The 24,374-nt window shown below is 39.9% G+C and overlaps 1 protein-coding gene and 1 pseudogene across 3 annotated transcripts in view; one reads left to right on the forward strand and one right to left on the reverse strand.

The window, feature by feature from the left end:
- The window catches only part of LOC309867659 (myocyte-specific enhancer factor 2A-like), a 682,021-nt pseudogene that overhangs the window by 134,813 nt on the left and 522,834 nt on the right, over positions 1–24,374 (reverse strand). The gene's annotated exons all lie outside the window — the stretch shown is intronic.
- The window catches only part of LOC309867658 (myocyte-specific enhancer factor 2A-like), a gene marked incomplete at its 3' end in the record, with an annotated part of 93,291 nt that continues 78,088 nt past the window's right edge, over positions 9,172–24,374 (forward strand). For both annotated transcript variants that reach the window (XM_082736711.1, XM_082736712.1), the window contains exon 1: positions 9,172–9,277. In XM_082736711.1, the coding sequence (XP_082592837.1) occupies positions 9,224–9,277 (54 nt within the window). In that variant the 5' untranslated portion in view covers positions 9,172–9,223. The remainder of the gene's footprint in view (positions 9,278–24,374) is intronic.

Raw genomic sequence — 24,374 nt, forward strand, 5'->3', positions numbered from 1 at the left:
TCAGGTGAATTATTAAACATAATTCATAATTCATAGTTTGGTGTGAAGGAGGTAATTATATCCAATGTAGAATTGGATACTGAAGTTTATCTTCTTGTTACATTATTAACCGATCAGAAGAAAATGTGTGGGTTTTTTGGGTTTGATAGGCTAACACTCTCGGATTAGAATTCTTCTTTTAAGATTATATTTTTTTAAAGATTTTATTTATTTATTTGACAGACAAAGATCACAAGTAGGCAGAGAGGCAGGTAGAGAGAGAGAGGGGGAAGCAGGCTCCCTGCTGAGCCGAGAGGCTGATGCGGGGCTTGATCCCAGGACCCTGAGATCATGACCTGAGCCAAAGGCAGAGGCTTTAACCCACTGAGCCACCCAGGTGCCCATGACTACTTTTTTACAAAAGATTTTATTTTTATTTATGGGCGAGAGAGAAAGAAAGCAGGAGCATGGAGGGAGGAGGGGGGGAGAGGGACTAGCAGACTCCCGCTGAGTGGGGAGCCTGACAGGGGGATCAATCCTAGAACCCTGAGATCAGGCCCTGAGCAGAAACCAAGAAACAGACACTTAACTGAGCCACCCAGGTGGCCCCAGAATAATTTTTTTTTTTTTAGGTTAATGCCGTGAAGTTGTTTGGCTGACTATAAATATTCGAGTACCTACTCTTAACTCAGGCACCATAAAGGTCGTGACTAGAAATAGAGATGGATAGGAAAGTGACCCTGCCTTTAAGTTACGAGGTATTAAGAGACAGCTTTGTGTAGCTCTAAAGAAAGCATAAGAGGCAAGAAGATATTGGAACTGTCTGTGCAAAACATCTAAGCCTTGCCTCTTGGCAGCCTGGTGGTTGGAGGATATCAGTGCATTGGGACAGACAGGCATTGTGACAGGACGTGAGGGCTTGCACAAGTTGGTGTAGATTTGATAGGTGAGGAAATATGGTGGACACAACCTGAAGTGTGAGTGGGGTGGTTAGGAGGTGGTGAGCATTTTGCTGCCCCTGACATAGGTGTTTGAGGAACTTTCTGATGTGATATGTGCTGGGAAGGGTGGTCTTTGTTGAGGGGCTGTTTATGGATGGTCAATGGATGGTTGGTAGTGGTTACTTTCTCTTTTCTGGGCTAAATGCAAAATTCTTGGAATAATTTAAAAAATTATTTTAAATAATTTTCCTTTTTAACTCACCCATGAAGAGAAAGCAAACTTTTTTAAATATTTTATTTTGAAGTCATCTGTGCCCTGAATCTGAGGTTCAGACCCACAATCCTCAGATTAAGAGTTACATGCTTCATCAGCTGAGTCAGCCAGGTCTCTCTAAACCTCTTTTTTGAATACGAATCTTCTGCTTCTATTTTCCTGTCCTAGGACGTGCAAAGTAGAAACTGAGACTGATCCTCCCATGGTCACTTGAGTGCTACATATCTGCTTGGTTTGCAGAGGATGGCGGGACTGGGCTATAGCTAATCAGGCCTATGGGATCACATGTGGTCAAGTGCATTGCTCTGTCTATCCCCCTTTTGAGCTCCCTTTCACCATATTGAGTGGGCTTCTCCCACTATCTGAGGATCTAAAATTTATTACATGGTATAGAAGTTACCACTCCCTTGCTTATCTTCCCCACTAGGCTGTGTAATTTGGTCTGTGGGTAGTTCTAAAGGAGTCATGTCTAATTTGTCTTTGTTTTCTTGGGGCCTTGCTGTGTGCCTGACACAGAGCATGTGCTCAATCACTATTTATATATGAGGAAATCAATGATAGTAATGAATCCATTCAGGTTCATACAGTTTTTATCAGTGTCTTTGTTGTAAGTTCTCTTCAGTTTATAATTTCATTAAAGTCAGAATTTCTTTATTTGTTTAGGATTTTTTGGAAAGAAACATACTGTAAATGAAATTTCTATCTATATGATTTCACTGAAAACAGAGAGATTTAGACAGGTGTAGACTTTTCAGCCCAAGTCTGATACTAGCCTTAAATCTAAATGTGTTTGTCTCTGTCTTTTTTTCAATGAAGATGGAAGATCTGGTGAATCCATGTCATGTGAGTTTGGGGGTTGGTGAATCTGTATCTAGGATACAGGTCATCTCTTTTCTTCCTGATGAATAGTGGACAGGTTACTATCACTCTCATGGAATGGGAGAAGCAATGAGGAGGGAAGAAAGGATTGGCGTGGACTGGGCTGTAGCTAGTCAGGCCTATGGGATCACATGTGGTCAAGTGCATTGCTCTTGTTATTCCCCTTTTATCTCCTTCCACCATATTGGGGTACCACAAAGACAATAAGATGTTTGCTGAGTATTTGTGGTGTGGCTGATATTATTTGTAGCTTTCCAGAGTGGGGAGGGGTAAAGCAAGGAGCATCTGTGGTTCAAGTACCCATTGATGTTTGTCTCCCATGTTTTATGTCCAAGGGCAACTTCAAGGCTGAACCTGCAGCAGTGGGATAACACCCCAGATAATGATGTTGGCTGAGTGTCTTCCAGTTTTTTCCCCACTCCTGTCAGGGTCAGCAATGAAGTGAGGCGTGGGCTTACATTTAGGGGAAATGGAATGAGAAAGCAAAGAAAAAAATTAAGAGGGAAGAGGAAAAAGGGATGTGAGAATGTAGAGACGTCACATGGAAGTCTGAAATAGTCAAGTATGGAACAGTCTCACTGTCGTGCTCAGTCATCCCTAAGATCAAAGTGGAAGAAAGTCATTTTAGAATAAAGGATGCATTTGCTGGAAGAGGAGTCTCCAGACTTTTCTCCTGGGTCCCAGATTCATACCACACTGGATAGTCCACAAAAACTTGATCACAACTGGTTCTGGCAGAATTCTGTCTCTCTGAAGTGTTCTCACAGATACAAACATTTGTTTCTTGGCAACATCACCATTATGCACCAGGTGGCACCCGTGAAATGACATGAAATGATGTTAGACTGTTCCCCTTTCCTTGCTTCTCATGGTCTCTGTAATCTTCAGAGACCCATCTCACATCTGTCTTCTCCTCTCACATAAATTCTCTCAATCCTTCAAAGCCCAGCTGAACATTTCTTTTCCTTGTCTGGGTTTCCTGACTATATAATCTGTATCTTCCCCTCACCTTTATTTACACAGCATTTCACTTTTGCTGTCATGGAACACTAACCTCATTCTGCTTTCTCTAGAAATCTGTAGAGGGAGAAAGGGTTTGGAGCAAATAGAGGGAGTAGGGAAGGGAAGGCAAATGGGTAGTCGGCAAAGGTGTCACTGAGTAAGATCCCGAGAAGATAATTAGCTTCCAAGACCTGTATTAACTGTCCACTGGCCATCTGGCTCAGAGTACCACCTCATGATAACCCAATACCCATGAGACTGAGCTAGAAATTACAAATGGTGACTTATATGCAATGAGAATGAAATACTATGTAGACTCTCCTATTTATTTTGATATAAACAGCTCACTGTGTCATTATTGTCAAGTTCTTTGGGAAGTCAAATCATAATGAGCATCAACTTCATTAAAGTGGAGTGAGCAATAATTATATCAGGGCCTAGAAATACTTTGGAGAGCCTGTTGGGTGTATTGGCTCCCTGAAGTCAGCCTGCATTACAAGTCACATAGAATCAGGAGACTGTTTTGTGGACTCAAATGCCTGAGAAGAGAATGGTGTAGATAGCCATCCATCTCCCAATAGCGATTGAATTCCGAATGAGGACTTGACATACTCACATTTTGTTGGCTTGGGCCAATGACATGATGCCCACATGCCAACCTGCCTAGGCCATGAGGCCATGGTTCTTAGAGTCCTGTGGGCTGGGCTCTCTCTTCCCTCCATAGGGTTCAGGAGTAAGTACAAACTTTTATCCAGGTCTTCTTGCATGACCTTGTCCTCTTTTGGATTGACACACTATTTGATTAGCTGTGTAATTATCACTTTCAGTCAGGATGAGAACCTCACATGGTTGCCCGGCAACCAGATTTTCTCCTTTACATGACTTTGTATGTCTGGCTTCTGATGGATGAAAGGTGGTCTTACAGTTTTATCCTGCTTGCTGTCATCACCAAAACTTGGGGATAGGAGGTGGCAAAGGGCACATTTTTTATTGCCAATCCCATCCACCATTTTGTATTTTCATTGGTTGTTTAGAAGTTGGCATCTCTCTCTCTCTCTCTTTTTTTTTTAAGATTTTTTAAAAATTTATTTGACATACAGAGATCACAAGTAGGCAAAGAGGCAGGCAGAGAGAGAGGAGGAAGTAGGCTTCGCTGAGAAGAGAGCCTGATGCGGGACTCGATCCCAGGACCCTAGGATCATGACCTGAGCCAAAGGCAGAAGCTTTAACCCACAGAGCCACCCAGGCGCCCCTTGAAGTTGGCATCTCTTATTAGACTGGGAGCTCCTGAGGAACAGACACCTTTTTTTCTTTCCATTCCAGCTTTCTGCACATCTCATTTATGTGGAAAAAAAAAAATATATATATATATATACACACACACACACACACACACATTTTAAAATAATCATTTAAGTGGTGGGAAGAAGGAGAGGGAGAGCAAGAATCTCAAGCCAATTCTGCATGTTGAGTGTGGAGCCCTGCGTGGGGTTAGGTGTCACGACTCTGAGATCATGACCTGAGCTAAAACCAAGAGCTGGACACTCAACGAACTGAGCCACCCACAGGCCCTTACGTGAAATATATTGACTCATGTTTCTCCACAGCTGATTTTCAAGCCACAGGCCATGCTAGGTACTGTGGGGCTGCATGAATTTCCGCTGGGTTGGGGAAGGTGGTGATACATGGAGGCCTGGGGTAAGGAGGGCGGGCTCTAAAGGAATTCCTAAGTGTCAGGTTAAATACAGTTAAGGAGACCCAGGGGTAGAGTAGCTTCTTTTTTCTTCCTTTTTTCCCCCCTTGCCTTTTTTCTTCTCACTTCCTTCCCTGGTACTCATTTTATAAGATACTCTCTTCTGCTTTATAAAGTCAGGTATTTAGAAAATACAGAAAGTTGCCACTGGTTCCCCTCCTTGGTGTTGATGGTGGTGGAGTTGAGCATAGGCCCAGATTTCACAAAGACAATGACGAAGATCTGAGGTGGTCCGGGCCCCTGATTCGTGCTGGATCACTGGGCAAGGTGAATGGGGAGGAGTCATGTAGCAGGTGGTCAGGAAAGGGCCTGAAGAGGGAGGGCATATCCACTCCAACTCAGGCAGGGAATAAGCCAAGTTGCTGAGTTTCATGCAAAATTTTAAGGCCAAAAAAAAAATGAAGGGCTTTTAGCTCAAATAGCTTGAGGGCACAAGCACCTGACATGATTTGCATATTACCTTTGTATTTATTAGTTATTATAGTGGTTTCTATCATTACATTTCCCAGAATGAAATGAGGGCCCGGAAGGTTTAATGACTTACCTAACATCATCAAGCTGGTGTTAGAGCCAGGAGCTAAATCCAAGACTGTCTGAATCCAAGTGCAAAACTCTATGTACATCAGGAGTTTGGAAATGAGATGACTCAGAGCCGCTGATCTAAAAAAGTTGGTAGTCAAAGGGAGATTTTTCTTTTTTAAGATTTATTTATTTTAGGGAGAGAGCTCACACAAGCAGGGGGAAGGGAAGATGGAGAGAGAGAAAGAGAAGCTCCAGGAGACTCCATGCTGAGTGCGGAACCCCCAATGCAGGGTTTGATCCCAGCACCCTGAGATCATGTCCTGAGCCAAAAACGAGAGCCGGGTGGGCACTCAGTCGACTGAGCCACGCAGGTGCCCCTCAAAGGAAGGTAGTTATTTTTGTGTGTCCACTGTGCCCTTTTAAAGGTGAGGATAATTATAGTGGTTGAATGGCCTTGTTGTGCTCAGCGACTAATAATCCTGAATGAGAGGATTATTGCCTCCTACCACCACATTGTCCATGTAGTCGCCCACTGGGGATTTTCTGACATTTCATTTGGCAGTTGAGGTTTTAAGTAACTAGCGTCGTGCTAGCTTATGCAGATGAGTTGAGTGGTTTAGAGAAGTACCTTACCTTATTGGGAGGTTTCCAGAAAAACTACCAGCCAACCTCAGAGCTTCAGGTTCATGACCACAGAGAAGCACAGTGACAAAGCAGTACAGAGGAACTAGCTTACACCTGGCACAACTGAACAGGTACATTAATTTCTCTACCTTTCAGTTATGTGTTCTGTACTGTTAGTGATTTATCACCAGAATAATTCCTCACCATCACCGTGTCCACGAGACGGGCACGTCAGCCGTGTTCCAGGAGCTTCTGTGGGGTTGGCCTCTTTCTTCTTCTTTCCTCCCTCCTTTCTCCTCTGTTGAGTGCCTACTATGTGAAGATGCTGCTGTAGACACCAGGAACACAACTGTCAACCGAACAAACACCCACTATCTCGTGGAGATCTCATCCTGGTCCCAATGGGGGCAGGCTACAGATATGTTCAGAGAGGGCCAGGTGTAATAGAGAAAAACAAAGCAGAGAAGGTGATTGGGAGTGCTTGAACAGAGAAGTCCCAAAAGACCTCTTCTGGCCTGGTTGCATTTACCCAAAGACCTAGAGGAGGCAAGGAATCCAGGTGTGTTGGTGCCTGGAGAAAGAGCTTCTCTAGAGGAGAGAAGAGTAAGTGTACAGGCTCCAGGAAGGCAGAGGAGTGCCTGGTGTAATTCAGGAATAGCAGGGCAGCAGTGTGAGGGGACAGTGGGTGGGGATGTGAGTTAATTTGGAGGCTGTGTGCGTCATGTGGGCTTTCCTTTTCTGTTGGGCAAGCTTGCGAGACCATAGGGCTACTTGGTGTACCAAAGAATGGGCTAAGAAGGATCCCTTTGGGCTCAATAATGGTGTTGCTCACAGGCAGGGGTAAGTAGTATACAGGTGGTGCTTATAACACCTGCTCTAGACCCCGGGAATAGCATTAAGTAGAAGCTTTGCCTTGGAGGAGAGCCATGGAGGAAGCATGCACAGGTCAATGAGCTGTGCTTGTGAGGATTGGGGGCACTGTCCTGAGACTTCACTACCAGCCCTCTAGCTCTGTTGTGATGAAAGTATCAGAGGGAAAGGGATGGTTGGAATAAAGGAAGGGACTTGGTTGGCTGACCACCTTCATTGAGCTTTTTCCTCCAGTCTTCCTAAACACATCCCCCACCTTAATAACAATCATACTAGTAAGACAGCAATACTAACAGAAAGGCCACACCAGTATCGCTTTCTGAGAGGTTACATATAAGGACCTGTGCTTGGTACAGTATAAGAGTATTATCTCATGGGACCACATCTATTTGGTTCCCTCTACATACAATTAGCCTAGTAAAGTGTCTGGCCCAGAGACAGCCTTTCAATGAATTAATTTTTCTCCAAATAATCTGTAAAGTAAGTATCTTTTTTGGCCCTTTTGGAGATGTTCTCATGTCTTGAATTTTAAGTAAATTGTGCAAGAACCCAAAGATAGGAAGTAGAACAAGTAGGATTCGAAATTCGGTCTTTCTGACTCCCAAGTCTCGTCTTCTCCGCACAGAGCTGGGCATTCTAATTTTGAATTCTCCTGGATCTTGGCACTGTGAAAAGAGTGGAGGATCCAGGACACTCCAGTAAAAGTCTAACTCTTTAATCTCCCTTCAGCAGCCAATTATCCTGTTCACGTCGGCTTCCTTATTCCTACATCGATGATACTGATGACAGCTTGTGGGCCCCTTAACAGGAGAATGTGTGTATTTGTAAATTACAAAGTGCTAAGAAAGTGTAATGGGGACCATTATTCTTTTAAGCTATGTGCTGGTAACAAGCGTGAAAAGAGTGCATGCAAGGTGAGTGGACAGATATTACTGAGCATGAAAAGAAAGGTTGATTATACCAGGGGTTGGCCAACTTTTTCCACAAAGGGCCAGATAATAATAGGTTATCAATTGTTAATAGATGTTCAGTTAATGTTTGTATGAATGAAGAAATGAAAGAATACAAGGGAAGATACGTAAGACATGCCATGCTTATAGTTATGATGGTAGTGTTAAGAAATGAAAAATTCACTGCTTTTGAGCAAAAGCCAGATTTAATCAAATATGGATTTGCACAGTACTTTTAAAGTTTTGTGGCTGTATATGCACAAAATTAGAAATACTTGAATAAAATTCCCCTGAGAATTTATTATTGTATTTTAGTATTTGTCTTTTATTCCCTTGTAAATATTTTATTATGTAAGTTTTGAAAACACTAGGTCTTTGACACAACTGTCATTTGGAACATGACAGATGATATCATTGCCAGTCATTGAATTACAGGGATAAATGGAATAAAAAAAAATCCTGTTCTTGAAGGATTCATGGTCTCAGGAATACGGACTTAGAATTTATTATACAAATAGCCATAGAGTATAAGGTGCTATGGTTTACTCTATCCAGGGGAACTGAATCTTGATAAATTAGGAGAATTTTATTAAATGGCTAAAAGGAACAATATTTCATTTAATAAGTGGACATTATTATGAAATCATATGGTGCCTTTATGGATTGACAGTAATTTGGGTGGTAGCTAGGGCAGTTTGCAAGAATCATTTGTAAGGGCAGATTGGGGCTACCCAGATTATTAGTTCATCCTTTGACATGGAGGACATCAGCAACTTTCCAAGGATATTTCCAAGGATATTTTCCAAGCAGAGAAATTCTGGCACCAGAGTCCCTGAGTTCATATTCCAAGCCCTGCCCTTTACTTTGTGTGTTACCTTGGACATATTTATTTAGGATCTCTCTGCCTCAGTATCCTTATTTATAAAATGGTGACGATAATTATAACCAAAAAGATTGCTGTTTGGATTGAATGAGTTAAGATATATCAGGTACATGGAAAAATTCTTGGCACATAGAAAAATCCCAATAAGTATTGGCTCTTGTTGCTTTTACTATATGCATTGAGAAAAACTCAAAGCTTATTTTCAGCCAGAGCTAGAGGCACAAAAATATTCAAGGGATTTCTTAGGGGTGAAGTTAACAAAGCTTCAAGTTAACTACCAATATGTAACCAGGAATTTCAATCAATATGTGCCTATGTGCAGCGTAGAGGTAAGTTTGAAATTTGTATAACAGTTCCATGATTTACAAACTTCTAGAACGTAAATTTTCTAATTTGTGTTTTCTTTTAGATCTTCTAGAAAATTTCAGCTGTAGCCCTTGCACCAGAAGCTGAAATAATAGAAGCTGTGTACGATGCATTAGGGTATTGAAGAAAATACATTTTGAATTAAATGTTTGGAATATAAGGAAGGAAAGGTGATTGAAAATGGGGCGGAAGAAAATTCAAATCACACGCATAATGGATGAGAGGAATCGACAGGTAAATGAAAATTTTAACTTATTTATTCTTGATGTAAATATTTTTTTTTAAAAAAGAGGAGCATAGGACAGAATGGTTGAATTTTTCTTAAATTTAATTCCAAGTCTATTTTTGTTTTCAAACTAAATAAAAAATTTAAACACTTTTAGCTTGTCATCATGTGCTTTAAAGAAACTTTTTCTTATTGCAAAAACCATAGATGTTGGTTCTAGGAAATATAGGGGAAAAGAAGAGATCACTGTAGTCCCACCGTTACTGTCCATTGTGTAGATTTATTGTAATATACCTAGTCTTTTGTTCATTTGATTATGTTTGTTTTTAATAGGTTAAGTATTATTATAAATTATCACCTCTATTTTCATAATTAGGGAATACCTAAGTTAACTATGGTTATCAGTGAATGTGCTTTAGTCAATTAAATTTTCTGGTTAACCAACAAATAAAGAGAATTTTTTTATAACTCATATTATAACAAATATTCCCAGAACAGTTATTATATTGATCTCAGTTTTAATTGATAAAATATATTGAACTTAATTTTTAGCACCAGTGTCAATAAACCCTTATAAGTTCAAGATAATTATAGTACTGATATATGAAGACCAGAAATTGTAAGAGTTTAGAGCAGGTATTGGCAAACTGTGGTTCATGGGCAAGCTGGCTCATTTTACAAACAAATCATTGTTAGAAAACTGCCATGTGCATTTGTTTACATATTGTCTGTGCCTGATTTCACATTGTAACAGCATAATTGAGTAGTTGCCCATAGGCCTAAAATCGTTACTCCTGGCCTTTTAAGAAGTTTGCCATGCTCTTGGTTTACAGGAAAGAAGGAAAAATAGTTTCATAGAATATTGTAAATAATCTAGTAGTCACAGCATATGCAGGAGGGGTAGATTCTGCTCTGGAAAGTTTACCTCTCAGGAGAAGTTTCCAGAAAAGCTGGTTTCTGGAAGCTTACCAGGAACAGAACAGCACTAAAGATAAAATCTGCAGAGTCTGAGTAGTAATTCATCTGGTAATATGGATATAATTGGAGACAAAACTCAGCTGAATAGCTGATAGAGAAGTTAGTGGAAGTGATTAGAGTTGTCACTGGACCTAAATGAAGAGAACTCCTGTTTCATCTCATGAAAATTCTTCTGATAAAATGTAAGGCTCACACAGTATGATTCTTTATGAAGGTTGATAAAACAGGGGGGAGTGATAAAATAACTATTCCATCATGATTCTAAGCAAGCTTGCAAGTAAATGTCCCTTCATAAATCTGAGGACTATGTCACATAGAGGGAACATGGGGGACCTGCTTCATGAACACATGCAATACTAATGTAAAATAGGTTTTATTCGGGGAATAACATAAAAGCAGAAAACTGGCAAAGGATGTAACATTCCCTGAACTCTCATTATCCCATAGAGAGTCATGTTTAAATTCAGCATAGATACACTGGATCTACCAGTGGAAAAGACATCCCAACTTTAGAGAGAAAAAGGAGCTAGGCATATGTAAGTGACTGTGTAATGGAGCTTTTTAACCTAAGGAAATGATATTATTAAAAGATGAAGCTTGCCACTATACTCAGCAACTAGAATTAGCCTGAATTAATAATTAATATGTTGAGTTTACCTAAGTCATTTTCTTACTAAGCTGCCAGATGGGGCAAGGGTAAGGGTGTCTGAATTTCTTCTCAGGAGATTTTGGCAAAGAATGCAGAAACCATACTGTGGAGGTAGTTAGACAATTTGGTTTTCAGGTTTGATTAGGCACAGACGTAATTTGTCACTTTTAACTTGTGGATTTTGAGTCAAAAGTTTCATTATTCTTGCATTAAAATGGGGGAAAAAGGTTTCTGTGCTGAAGAGAATATGTGTCACTTATTCATCCAAATTTGAATATTTACCATATCAGAGAGAGACTGTTAAGCACTGGAGACTCATTCAAAACATATAGCCTACAGAAGAAATTTAACTATGTGGCAGATAGATGCTAAGCTTAGGTGCTGGGAGGGTTTATGGAAGGAACTACCAACCTCTGGGGTTGTTTAGCGAGCAGTACTGAAGGAGGTAATAGCGAATAGAGTTTTCAATGATGGATTTTTGGAGCTACTAAGATAAAATCACACTTCAAGTCATTAGAAGAGTGAGTTAAAACTCTTGGGGTTGACACTACCATGCACTTAAGAGCTGCTTCACCTCACTTTAATTCTACTTGGAAGCTTTCACTTGACTTCCATTTGGGAGCTTCATAGTGAAACCTTGTGTTGGTCCTTCTTGGCATAATGTGTTTCTATTTAAAAAGTAAATTTTGTATTAAAGTATAACATAAAAGAAAAGCACACAAATCCTAAGTGTGGCTAAGAGAGTTATTGCAAAAAGTACATGGCCACGTAACCAGCATATCCCAGTGCACCACCCCAGAAACTCTCTGTCTTGTCTCCCAGGCATTATCTCCCTGCCCCAGGGAAGAAAAATCATTAACTGAACTTTCTAACACATAGGTTAATTACCCCTGGTTTTGAATTTATGTGAACAGCATGTGTTCGTTTGGGCAACATTATGTTTGTGAAATTAATGTTAGTGTTGCATGTGGGTATATATGTAGATGTATTTTATAAATCTACATATTCATATATGTTTTCATTGATGTATGATATCCCATTGAGTGGATAGAACACAATGTGTACACTTATTTTTTCTATGTAAATAGAATTTTGGGTTGTTTTCTACTTTGAGACTATTATAAAGAGTGCTATTTTGAATACTCCCATGTGTGTCTTTGGTACCTATGAATGCTTGGGTATATGCCGAGGGGTACAGTTGCTAAGTCAGAGAATATACCTGTGATAGCTTTAATAACAATAGTTTTCTAAAGTGGTTGTACTGATTTATAATTTTTGCTCTGCTAACAGGGTGTGAAAATTCCAGCTGCTCAGCTGCTCTAAATATTCACCATTACTAGTTTTTATCCCTTTCATTTTAGCTGTTCTGGTGGGTGATCAAAAGTAACATTTTAATTTTAAGATTATGTGATGTGTGATGAAGTTGATCACCTTTTCATAACTTTCCTGGCCCTTTAGATACCTTCTTTTATGACTTACCTGTTAAGTCGTACCTCACTACCTTTTCTTAGGCAGTCTCCTTGACTGCTTTTTTCTTAGTAATTATTAGTATACATTCTGTATATAATATATTCTGAGTGTTTTGTTCATTGTGTGCATTTCAAATAACTTCCCTCATATCATGGCTTGCCTTTTCACTTTTTCAATCCTTTTTTTTTTTTTTTTTAATGTTGTCCAGTTTCTCTTCTTTTTTTTTTTTTTTTTTTTTTCCTTTATGGCTTTTGCTCTGTGTTGTGTTGGAGAAATACTTACCTATCATAAGTCCATCAAGATTGTTTTTATGCTTTCTTCTGCTTTTTACCTTTCATGTTTTAAATCTGTTATCCATTTTGAATTTAGTTTTGTGTATGGTTTGAGGTGTTGGGGTTAAGATTTATTTTCCTGATAAATACTCAGTTCACCCAGTACAGTTTGTTTTAAGAACCATCCTTCCTCCATTGCATGACAGGGGTTGCCTTTGCTGTGAATCAAGGAATCATACACATGTGGGGCTGTTTCTGAACTCTGTTTTGTTCCATTTGTGTATTTTATATCCTTGCTCAATTCTGTACTATTTTAATTACTGTAGTTTAATATTTGGTAGTAGAAATTCTCTACCATGGTATTCTGCATGACTGAGTGGTTGTTCTTGTCATTTTTCTTTCCAAGTGAAACCAAGTGTCAATATTCACTTAAGAGATGGGCGCCGGGGTGGCTCAGTGGGTTAGGCCGCTGCCTTCGGCTCAGGTCATGATCTCAGGGTCCTGGGATCGAGTCCCGCATCGGGCTCTCTGCTCAGCAGGTAGCCTGCTTCCTTCTCTCTCTCTCTCTCTGCCTGCCTCTCTGCCTACTTGTGATCTCTCTCTGTCAAATAAATAAATAAAATCTTTAAAAAAATATTCACTTAAGAGAATCAACAAAATAAACTTACTGGAATTCAGATGTATGGATTGATTTAGGAGAACTGAAATCTTTACAGTATTAAGTCTTGTAATCCATAAATAGATATGGTTACCTTACATTTGTTTTTCATTAATGTACAGGTCTAAACATTTTTTATTTTGTTTATTTTTAGGTATTGGATTTTTTTTAGTGTCATTATGTTTTTCCCCAGATTTCATTATTCTCGATGCTTGTTGCTAAGCCTATAAAAGCGTAGTTTATTTTTTTAATGTTGACTTTGTGTCTAGCAATCTTGCAAAATTCACTTTCAAAATTTACTTATTTCTAATAGTATGAGTTGTACACTATTCTGGATTTCCTATTTAAACAGTTGTGTTGTCTGTGAACAGTGATTTACTCTTTTTGAAATCCTTTATTACATTGTTTCATTGCACTAGCTAGGACCTCTAGAATAATGAATAAATGTGAAGGTAGTGGGCATCCTTTGTCTCATTCTCAACTTTAGGAAAACACATTCAATATGTGATCATTGATTATGGTATTTACTGAGAGTTTTTCTAAAAGATCCCTTTTATCAGAATAGAAAAGTTTTCTGCTATTTCTAATGCCACTGTTTTTATCCTGAAACAGTATTGAATTTTATCAAAAGCTTTTTCTGAGTTTATGTAGATGATTCTATGGTATTTTTCTCCCCTTTTTTCTTTAATGTAGTATCATATGTTGGTTGATTTTCCAATGTTAAAGCATTTGAATGCTTTAAAAATGTATTTCTTGAAATACACCTTTATATATATCACTTGATTTGATTGTTCTTACCCCATTTTTTATTTTTGCAAATATGTGTGTGTGTGTGTGAGTTTATTCTGAAATTTTTTTTTTCTTGTAATGTCATTCTTAGGTTATGACAAGTTATGCTGGCCTTAGAAAATGAGTCGGGAAGTCTTGTTTCTTGTTCTCTGGAGAAGTTTGTGTAATAGTAATATATTTCTTCTTTGAATACTTGGAAAAGTTTACCAGTAAATCTGTTTGTCCTTGGAGTTTACTGTGTGAGAGTTTTTTAAAGTAAATATTTAATTTCTGTAAGAGATAGACTGATTCCTACTCTTCTACTTTTTCTGCCAGTTGGGTAAGTTGGGTTTTTCAAGAAATTCTCTATTTTATTTAAATTGTTAATATAATTGATATTCAACGTGCATATGCTCTAATTTTCTTCATATTGCTCATATTCTCTTTTATATTTTGTCTTCCATTCCTTATATTGTTACTTCGTGTCTTTCTTTCCCTTGATCACTGAGATTATGTCAGTTTTATTAACCTTTCTTTTCTTCTTTTTTTATTGTGTTATATTAGTCACCATAATTATTAACCCTTTCTAAGAATGAACATTTTAGCTCACGGGTTCTGAGCTGTGTCTACCAGAGAGATGCCTGGGGAATGAGACAGGGTTTAATGAAATAAAAGGTGAGCCCAAAAAAGGACCTGCCCTCTCCCCACAGGTCTGCTTCTGGAAATGACTTTGTGGACCAGGGACCCTCCTGGGGGCCATCTCGGGGGTGATGGGCTAAAGATGGAGAACCACATGGACCACTGCAGTCACCCCTAGAACAGAGTTAATCCCTTCCAAATATTCTTGGACATGCTGGCTCCACAGAAAATTCATGAATTCATGAGACTCTGCCAGCTCCAGCTGATTTCTTCTGACTTGCTAGAACTAGAATCCATTGTCTTAATTAATACCTTTGGGGAGACCCTTTCACTCCTGGGAAGCTGCCTGCCCAGATTGGCTGAGGGGACCTCAAAAGAGACAGATCCCTGAGACCTTGGAGGACAGGGCCAGGCTTCTCTGAAGCAGAAGGAAGCTTTAAATCAGGAGAATGAGCCTCACTTACAGGTGGGGGTCCTGAGGGAATGGTCAAGGTCTGGCCCTGCTTTGACCCGTAGGTTTCCTGTCGGTTCATGTGGGCCTTCAGTGGCTGGACACCTGGCTACAATCAGTCTTTCCACCTCCCCCCATGCCTGTAGAAGTGAGATCACTTTTTATTTCAGGGCAAAGTTAGAGCAACTGTCTCCTAGAAGCTGGCTGGCCTCCCCATCCCCCAATGCAACTGCTGTGCTCTGGTTGTCAGGCAACTGTTTACCTTAGCGCTAGAGTGCCTCCCAAGGTTCTGAGCCTTCAGTTGAGACCCAGAGAACACTGGCCTTTGGAGGCAGAGCTGGGGAGCTCTCCATAGCCCTGGATGGCCTCCTGCCTACCATAGATCCACTTTCCACTTGGTCCTAGACCACCTGTGCGGTCCTCTGCTGGTGATTTCTGAAAGCTGGAGACACGTTTCAGGTCTCCGTGGATTTCCCTGGGAGATCCTGGTATAAACTGTGATACTGGTTTTACCAGTGAAGAAACAACACATTTTAGAGAAGTGTGAAGGTGGCAGGCAAAAGGTGTTTCGCCCACGCTGAAGTCTGTGGAAAAGGCAGTGAGAATATGGAACCGCTGACACAAGCTGATGATGCCCGAGGTCTGCCCGGGGCGGAGGCCAGTCTTCCCAACTTAACATCCTCGTGCTTATCAGCAATAAATACAAACCACTGTAGGCTGTCTCTTCAGAATACTCTTGACTTTCTGAAAATGTTACTGAAGGGCCAGCCTCCTAAATCATCTCAAGAGACTGGTCACAGACCCATCTTCAAAGCCTCAGAAGAGAAGGGAGAAGACCTTGGGGAGAAAACACTGGGTGATGTGACTAAAAACCATCCTGATCTCCAGAGTCCAGAACGGCTTGCCCAAGAAATTGCGAGATGGAAGCAGAGACTCCAAGAAATGGAGCAGGAGAACGAAAGGCTTGAACAGTCAAATGCAGGATTCCAACAGGCCCTGAACGAGAAAGTCAGCCAGTTAGTACCCGTGGGTGAAAACCTGCTGAAAACCTTCCCCGGGCCCACACACCTTGGAGATCATTTGGGTCATGTCAACTGTGAGGTTGAGGAAAAGAGGGAAACAGAAAATGATGATGGCCCCATCCACAGGTCAGAGGGTGATCTGAAGGGTGTCACTGATGATGCTGATTCCAATGTGTCCCTTCAAGGTGCTGAGGCGAAAAAGCAGGAACTAGCCAGACAATTGCAGGAAGGAAAGCAAATGAATGAGGAGCTTATGGCACAAATAACAGATCTTCAAGCCAAGGAGGCCTCTTTGCAGCGTGAAAATTCACAGCTTGAAGAGGAGATTCAGCAGCTGAAATAGAAGCTTCAAACTCTGCCTCAATTATATCAAGATTGCATCAGCCCTGTTGAGAGAAAATGGTCGGAGGCAGAAGAGCAGTGTGCAGACATTAAGTGGAATCTTTCCTGCACACGTAGAAACATCAAGGCCATGTCTCAGACTCGAGACTTCTACAAGGACATCGCTGAAGACACCAGGAGACAATTGGAGGAAAATGCCATACACTATCAAAAGGGGATCCTCTTCCATGCAAAGAGAGCTCAGGAAAGCTGGATGGCAGCTGTGCTGACCGAGAGAAGCCTCAAGGAGCTAAAGAAAGAAAGTGATTACAACAGGCAAATGTTGGCCAAAGCAGAGTCCAACTTCCAGCTTTTCCCAGTGGCCCTTTTACTCCTGCTCCTCCACCAGCTGCCCACAGAGGCCCAGAAGTGTCAGAGAACCCCTGGATCATCAGCACCCCCAGGAAGGAGAAGAGCCAGGACTTGAGGGCCCAGGCAGCTGGGCCACACCACCAGAGCCCCCTGAGGATTTGACTGAGCTCACCGCAGGTTGGTCCTGAATTCCCACAGCCACAGCATAACATCTGCATGTGTTTTCTGTCTTTAAAGTTATTTTGACTTATCTCTTTTTAGTTTAGTTATTATTTAGATAGATAGTTAGATAGTTATTTAATTGATAGTACAATTGCTTTTATTCAAGTAGATTTAGCATTAGTGTTTTCAGATAGTATTTTTCCATTAAAGTGTCATTTCCTATAATTCTTACAGATGTATTATTTTCACCAGACCCTCTAGAACTAGAAAATATTAAGTTAAAGATTTAAGTTAAAGATCTCCAGTTACTTTAACAATTATCAAAATTTGGCATGGATACAAACATTTAAAATAATCAACATTTTTTTAAGAACGTTTTTCTATGGCATGAACATTTTTGTGTGCTGTTTTCATACACATAAGCTTGTATGAGACATCTGCACAAGTCAATTAATATGTATTTGAATAAATTTTGATTTGAAAAACTGGGGAAAAGAAAACCCTAAAACAACAATTTCCTATTCCAACTTCATAAAATTTTGATTATCTTAGCAGAGTTTAGTTACAATTTTTTCTCCCTTTGTTAACATTTAAAACTTTTTCCCTTTTCTTTAAGTTATTGTTTGCTAAATGTTTCGACATTTCTCAATTTATGTAGCGAAAATAAAAGTTTTTCAGAGATGGCAAGCAAACAGACCTCCCCCATGCAGTTTACAAGGCACTTTTAGTCAGTTTGGCGGTAACAGAGAGTAATTGAACAGTAAGGAAAGCTGCCAATTTTTAAAACAATTTTAAAGAGAGAAAGAAATGATGTTCACACAATTTGTATAATATGCAAAGCATACCTAGCTCGTATATACACAAAAGGAGAATTGCCCAATGTATCAGATAGATGCTTGCCCTCTGTTTCTTGGAGCTGTGGAAGCAGAAAGCAAGGCAAAAAGCAGAGGGAGACTCCCAGATGCTAACAACAGGGGGAGCTGTTCCCACTCTTGGGCCTGCCTGGAGGGAGGAGGGGGAAAGTGGTGCCATCAGGGCCCTAGGGAAGGCAGATTTAGTTCCAGGCCACCGCAATAATGCAAATGTCACCATAAAGCACATAATTCATTAATTAATATTTTTTATGGAAATCAAATAAAAAAAGCCTTGTTTAAAAAATATTTTTTGTTATTATTTTATTTATTTATTTGAGAGAGAGAGTGAGAGTGAGAGAGAGCATGAGAGGGGAGAAGAACAGAGGGAGAGGCGGACTGCTCATGGATCGGGGAGCCCCATGTGGGACTCGATCCCAGGACTCTGGGATCATGACCCGAGCTGAAGGCCGTTGCTTTGCCAACGGAGTCCCCCAGGCACCCAAATTAAAAAATATTTTCTTGCTGAAAACTGCTAACCGTCATCTGTGCATTTAGCAAGCTGTAATCTTTTAGCTGGGAGGAGGGTCTCATTTCAGTATTGATGCACGTTGATCAGGGTGGTGGTTGATAGAAAACTGTGACAATTTCTTCAAAGATGACGACGACCAAGGTTGCCGCATCAGCCTACCCTTCCTGTCATGAAGACTTCTGGTAGCGGGCAGGGCTGTGGAGGGACATGAACAAATTGGAGCGCAGATGGTTGGGAATGTGAAACAGTGCAACTGCTGTGGAACATGGTGCGAAGTTTCCTCCAAAAATTAAAAAATACTCTATGATCCAGTAATCCCACTTCTGTATTGCGGAAAACTGAAATCAGGATCTGAACGGGGTTTCTGCATTTCTAGGTTCATAGGGCACTATTCCCAGGAGCCCATGGATGGATGGATGGGCTGAGAGAATGTGGTGTGAATGAGTAAAGAAAATGTAATATTATTCTTTAAAAAGAAGGAAATTCTGTCACACATTACAATATGAATGAAACTTAAGGATATTGCGTTCCACAAAATAAGCCAGTCTCTCTCTCTCTCTCTCTCTCTCACACACACACACACACACACACACACACACACACACCAGATTTTCTGTGTCCCCTTATATGAGATCTCTAAAGTGGTTGAAAATAATATAAAATAGGGACACCTGGGTGGCTCAGTAGGTTAAAGCCTCTGCCTTCGGCTCAGGTCATGATCCCAGGGTCCTGGGATCGAGCCCCACTCTGGGCTTTCTGCTCGGCGGGGAGCCTGCTTCCTCCTCTCTGCCTACTTGTGATCTCTGTCTGTCAAATAAATGAATAAAATCTTAAAATAATAATAAAAATAAAATAAAAAATAAAGCAGTCAAATTTCTACAAACAGAAATTGGAACCATGGCTCCCAGGGCTGAGGGGTGGAAGGCACGGGGTTGTTCTTCCCTGTGCATAGAGTTTCAGATTTGCAAGATTAAAATTTCTAGCAATCCTTGCACAATTATGTGAATTTAGTTAGTAATACAAAACAGCAAACTCAAACTCGCGTGAGAACAAATGTGTCCTTCCTATCCCCCCAGAATCAAATCAGAAGTTAGGGAGTTAGCCAATGAGGAGGAAGCTGGTGTCTTATTTTTCTATTACTCTATGATGTTTGGGTGCCCTGATTATATACCTCTGGAGAATATCCTAGATATAACCTCAAGATAGAGATTAATCCAAAGGCGCCTGGGTGGCTCAGTGCCTGAGGAATCCAGTTCTTGCTTTGGGTTCAGGTCATGATCTCAGGGTCTGGGATTGAGCCCTGCATCTGAGCTTGTCCCTCGCACTCCTCCTCCCCCATGTGCGCGCGCTCTCTCTCTCTCTCTCAAATAAATAAATAAATAAATAAAATCTTTTTAAAAAGAGAAAGATGATTCTACCTAGAGAACATTTCTCAGGTAGTTCTTCCTATCTCAAATGTAGCTGGTGATTAAACCCAGTCATATCACTCCCCCCCCCTTTTTTTTTTTAACAGAGAAAGCAACAAGCAGGAGGAACAAAGGAACAACAGGCAGAGAAAGAGGAAGAAACAGCCTTCCTACTGAGCAAGGAGTCGTATGTGGGGCTCCATCCTAGGACCCTGGAATCATGACTTGAGCCTAAGACAGACACTTAACTGATTGAACCACCCAGGAGCCCCGTCCTCCTGGAATCTCAAAACACTTCCCCATTTTGTAATCCAAACAGGTTTACCAGCAAAACAGGTTGTACCAGGCCATGCTGGAGGTCCTGAAGACTGTTAACGTTCAGTCATTACAAAAGGAAATTAATATTTGAGCAAATATGCACCATTTATTGTGTTTATAGACTTATTTTTGGTTATTGCCTGTTTAATTTTCCCCTTAATCGGGATTGATTTTAAAAGCTGTTTGCATATACAAACCTCTTTTCTTTCACACTGCATTATACTCAGGGCAGAGGTATCCAGTGAAATTTGGTAAGTTCAAACATAAAGTAGAAATTTTCTTCATAATTAGGTTGAGGTTTTTTTTATCAAGACTTGAGGAGATGCTTGGAATTTTAGGCCCTTAAGACTTGATACAGGGAATGTTAATACCCTGTCAGGAGCACTTTGTTTCATTTTGCTTTCTAATTTGTTGGCATTCACTGATTAAGCACATAATTAACAAGCTAGTATAACAGGAGAAGGCATTAGGGAGTGGTTTTTCTTGGGTCATTCAGGTCTTCAGTTATCATCAGCAATTCTATTAAGTGTTATCTATTTGCTTTGTAAAATGTAGTTGAGATATTTGAAAAGAGGAGTTTGAATCAGTCATTTCATTTAACCCTTCTTGTTAATATGGAAAATTGGAAGTTGTAGTAACTTGTTTCACAATATAAACTGTGATATTTGACATTCAACTATTATTGGAATGATAGTGTCTACACTGTTTTTATTTGTTTCAGATTACTTCTTTACAAGATGTATCCATGTGATTTTGTGATATTGTCTTGTGTAATTTCTGCTCTGGTAATTATCCTATAGAAACTTAAAACTTATTTTAAGAATAAGTTTGAGAAGTTGTCAGTGTTTATCATTTTTGTTCACAGCAAGCACTCACCTGTTGTCATGGTATCTCATGACATGAGTGGCTCGGTTGGTTTGCCATCTGCCTTTGGTTCAGGGCTCAGGTCATGTTCTCAGAGTCCTGGGATTGAGCTCCAGCAGAGTTGGGCTCCCTGCTCAGCAAGGAGTCTGCTTCGTCCTCTCCTTCTTCCTCTCCCCCTGCTCGTACTCGCTCTCTCTCACACAAATATATAAAACCTTAAAAAAATAAGTGAGCTGAACTGTGGTTGTGCGTAACTGTTAAAAGCATGCCTCGGTTAGACAACTTGACTGACTTTGCTATGTGACCTTGGTAGGTACCTTCTTAGTCTTTCAGTTTCCTTTTGAGGATAATAATGAGATTATTGTTGGCTTGCCTTTGTTGCTGTTCCTAACTGCATCTAAAGCAGTTAGGATATTGGTTAGCATATGATAAATACTGCTGTTGCAGTTGCTGTTATTGTCATCATCTCATTAAGTCTTGCTCAAATCTTAATCCCATATGATAGTACTTACTTCCTTGCTTTCTCTCTCTCTCTCACTCTCTTTTTTTTTATTAAGGTCTTCATATAACTGCTGTATATTACATATTCCTCATTCATTGTGTGATGTAGGCTTCCCCAACTAGAATGCAAGCTCCGTGAGATCAGTCGTAGAGATGTAGAGATTTTTCACTAGAACCTAGAAAGGTGTCTGGAGTATATTGGATACTCAGTAAATATTTTCTGAATGGACTATATTGAATTCTATTTCAAATAGTAACTAGATATTGGGGATATAAAAATGCATGAAGTTCTTTCTCTAAAAAAAATAATAAAGTATAGAATAGAAGAGGCTCATACTTAAACAAAACTCAGTATGATTTTACTCCCCCCCACCTCCCAGAAGTGATTGTGATGGTAAGAGTATTCCTGAGGTTGCTGTCACAGAAGGTGCCGTTAAACCTGGGAAGATTGTTTAAGAGATGGGGGTACCCTGTTTTCTAGCAGAGGTGAAAATTTGATCGGAATTACAGATCTTGAAGTCCAGGTTAACAACAATGTAGGCTGATTAGAAATGGGGGGACTGGGTGACTCAGTTGGGTGTCTGACTGGATTTGGCTCAGGTCATGATCTCAGGGTTCTGCAGTTGGTTCCATGATTGGTATGGAGCCTGCTTAGGAGTCTCTGTCTCCCTTTCCCTTTGCTAAACCCCTCTCCCCAACCTGCTTGCTTATATGAATGCAAGCTGCTCCCTCTCAAAAAAAAAAAAAAAAAGGTAGAGTGTCTAGCTAGGAGGTTGGTGGGGATCACGGAATCAGATTTGGGAGTAATAGCAATTGGAGATACAGCTTGTCTAGCCCTTGCCTGGACAGAAGCAATGAGATTTGGAGATTTAATATATGAAATTTAATGATAACTGGATGTAGCACTAACATTTTAGTTCAGGTTTTATTTTGAAGGTAAGAGTATGTTTCATTATAGAATATTATAAAAGAATTTGATTTTTTAAAATATTTCCTTTTAGAAATTGAGAACTATGTACAAAACACAAATTTCCAATAACAATTCATTATTTATTTATTTATTTATTTATTTTTAAAGATTTTGTTTATTTGTCAGAGAAAGAGTGAGAGAGTAGAGACCACAAGAGTGTGCATATAAGCTGGGAAATAGCACACATAGGGAAAAGTAGGCTGGCTCCCTGCTGGGCAAGGAGCTGTATATGGGACTCAATCCTAGGATCCTAGAATCATGATCTGAGCCCAAGGCAGATGCTTAAACTGACTGAGCCAATCAGGTGCCGCTCAGCTTTGTGTTTAATTGGTTATTTAGTATGGGTCAAATTGCTAAACTTTAAGTTGAGAACCCATTAAAAAAAAGAGCTCCACTTTGAAATACTTGATTTTAGAAGTTGGTGATGATACTTTTTAAGGAGCTTTTTTTCCTTTTTTTCATTTCAGTGTAATTAGTTTAAAAGCTAAAATTGGCTTTTCTTAATTAAAGATTTTATTTATTTATCCGACAGAGAGAGATCACAAGTAGGCAGAAAGGAAGGCAGAGAGAGAGGAGGAAGCAGGCTCCCCGCTGAGCACAGAGCCTGATGCGGGACTGGATCCCAGGATCCTGAGATCATGACCTGAGCCGAAGGCAGCGGCTTAACCCACTGAGCCACCCAGGCGCCCTAAAATTGGCTTTTTAAAGCAAGCTCTTTTTAACCTTACCAAAAAAAGCTTATTTGTGTGTCTATATGTCTTAAAAGTTCAGGCTTTTAATATTTAATTTATTAATACAAAAAGAATATTTGGCAATTTGTATATTTTCCCCTCTAGAGAAGGGGTTGATTTGAAATGGAAATAAAATTATAGTATCACAGTAATTAATATTGCTGAATCAGATTCTAAAGACTGGTATTTCTTTCCATGGAGAAATGACCATTTTTATTTGATGTAGCAGATTTACTTGGGAGTTGGTAGAGTCATCCAGTCATGCATTTCTAAATTATTGGATGAACAACACCATAATTGGTCCTGGCCAGTCTGGGTGAGCAAGGTGGGGACTGAGGGAAGGGGCTTTTACCATCTTTCCTTTATACCTAAAGGCCTTACTGTTATTCAAAGCAAACTGGATTATTCTTTATGTACTGATCCTTGGTTAGTATTCACCAGTGTTCCTTTTCTAAATATGAATTATTGACATCAGTTTTATGTTCACTTTGGCAATCTTATGTTCATTATTTTCATTTCATTATTACCTTTAAAAGACAGTGAAAGCTACAAGCATACATGTATTTGAATAAAACATATTTTACGGCAATGCAGATCACTGACCCTCTGACGATTTTCTTTTATAAATGAGAACATAATACAGTGAATACTTCCAATTATTTTAGCAAAGCACACATTCAGTAGTCTGAGTGTACAAGGTAAATAGAAAGCATATCATGGGATCTAGAGTGTAGGAAAATGGGACCTAGGAAACCCAATTTGTGAATCTAGGGAGTTACAGAATATTACTGAACACAGCCTCAGAGTGACCACCTCAGTTCTGCTCCTCCCTTCTCACTAGTTTATCAACCCCTGGAGTTTTCAGTGTTCAGCTCCCAGGACAAGAGCTATTTATTAGCAGCAACCCATTGCCCATAGAAAGGTTAGATTCTTCATCTCCCTATACACAGATCCTTCATCTCCCTTTACAGATCCTGTAAAGGGCTACAAGGGAAAAAACAGTTGCAGAAGACCAATTCACATCTGTCAGGTTCTCACCCCTCTAGAGTCTTGGCAACTCAAGTCCTTTTTCCTGCAGGAACTTTCCAGTGTCTTTTGTTGTATTTTATCTTGTTGTTCTGGTTGATGTCAGTGGGTTATTTAGTCTTCTATCAGTTACTTCATCTTACC

This window comes from Mustela nivalis (assembly GCF_964662115.1).
Source record: "Mustela nivalis genome assembly, chromosome: 6".
Lineage (NCBI taxonomy): Eukaryota > Metazoa > Chordata > Mammalia > Carnivora > Mustelidae > Mustela > Mustela nivalis.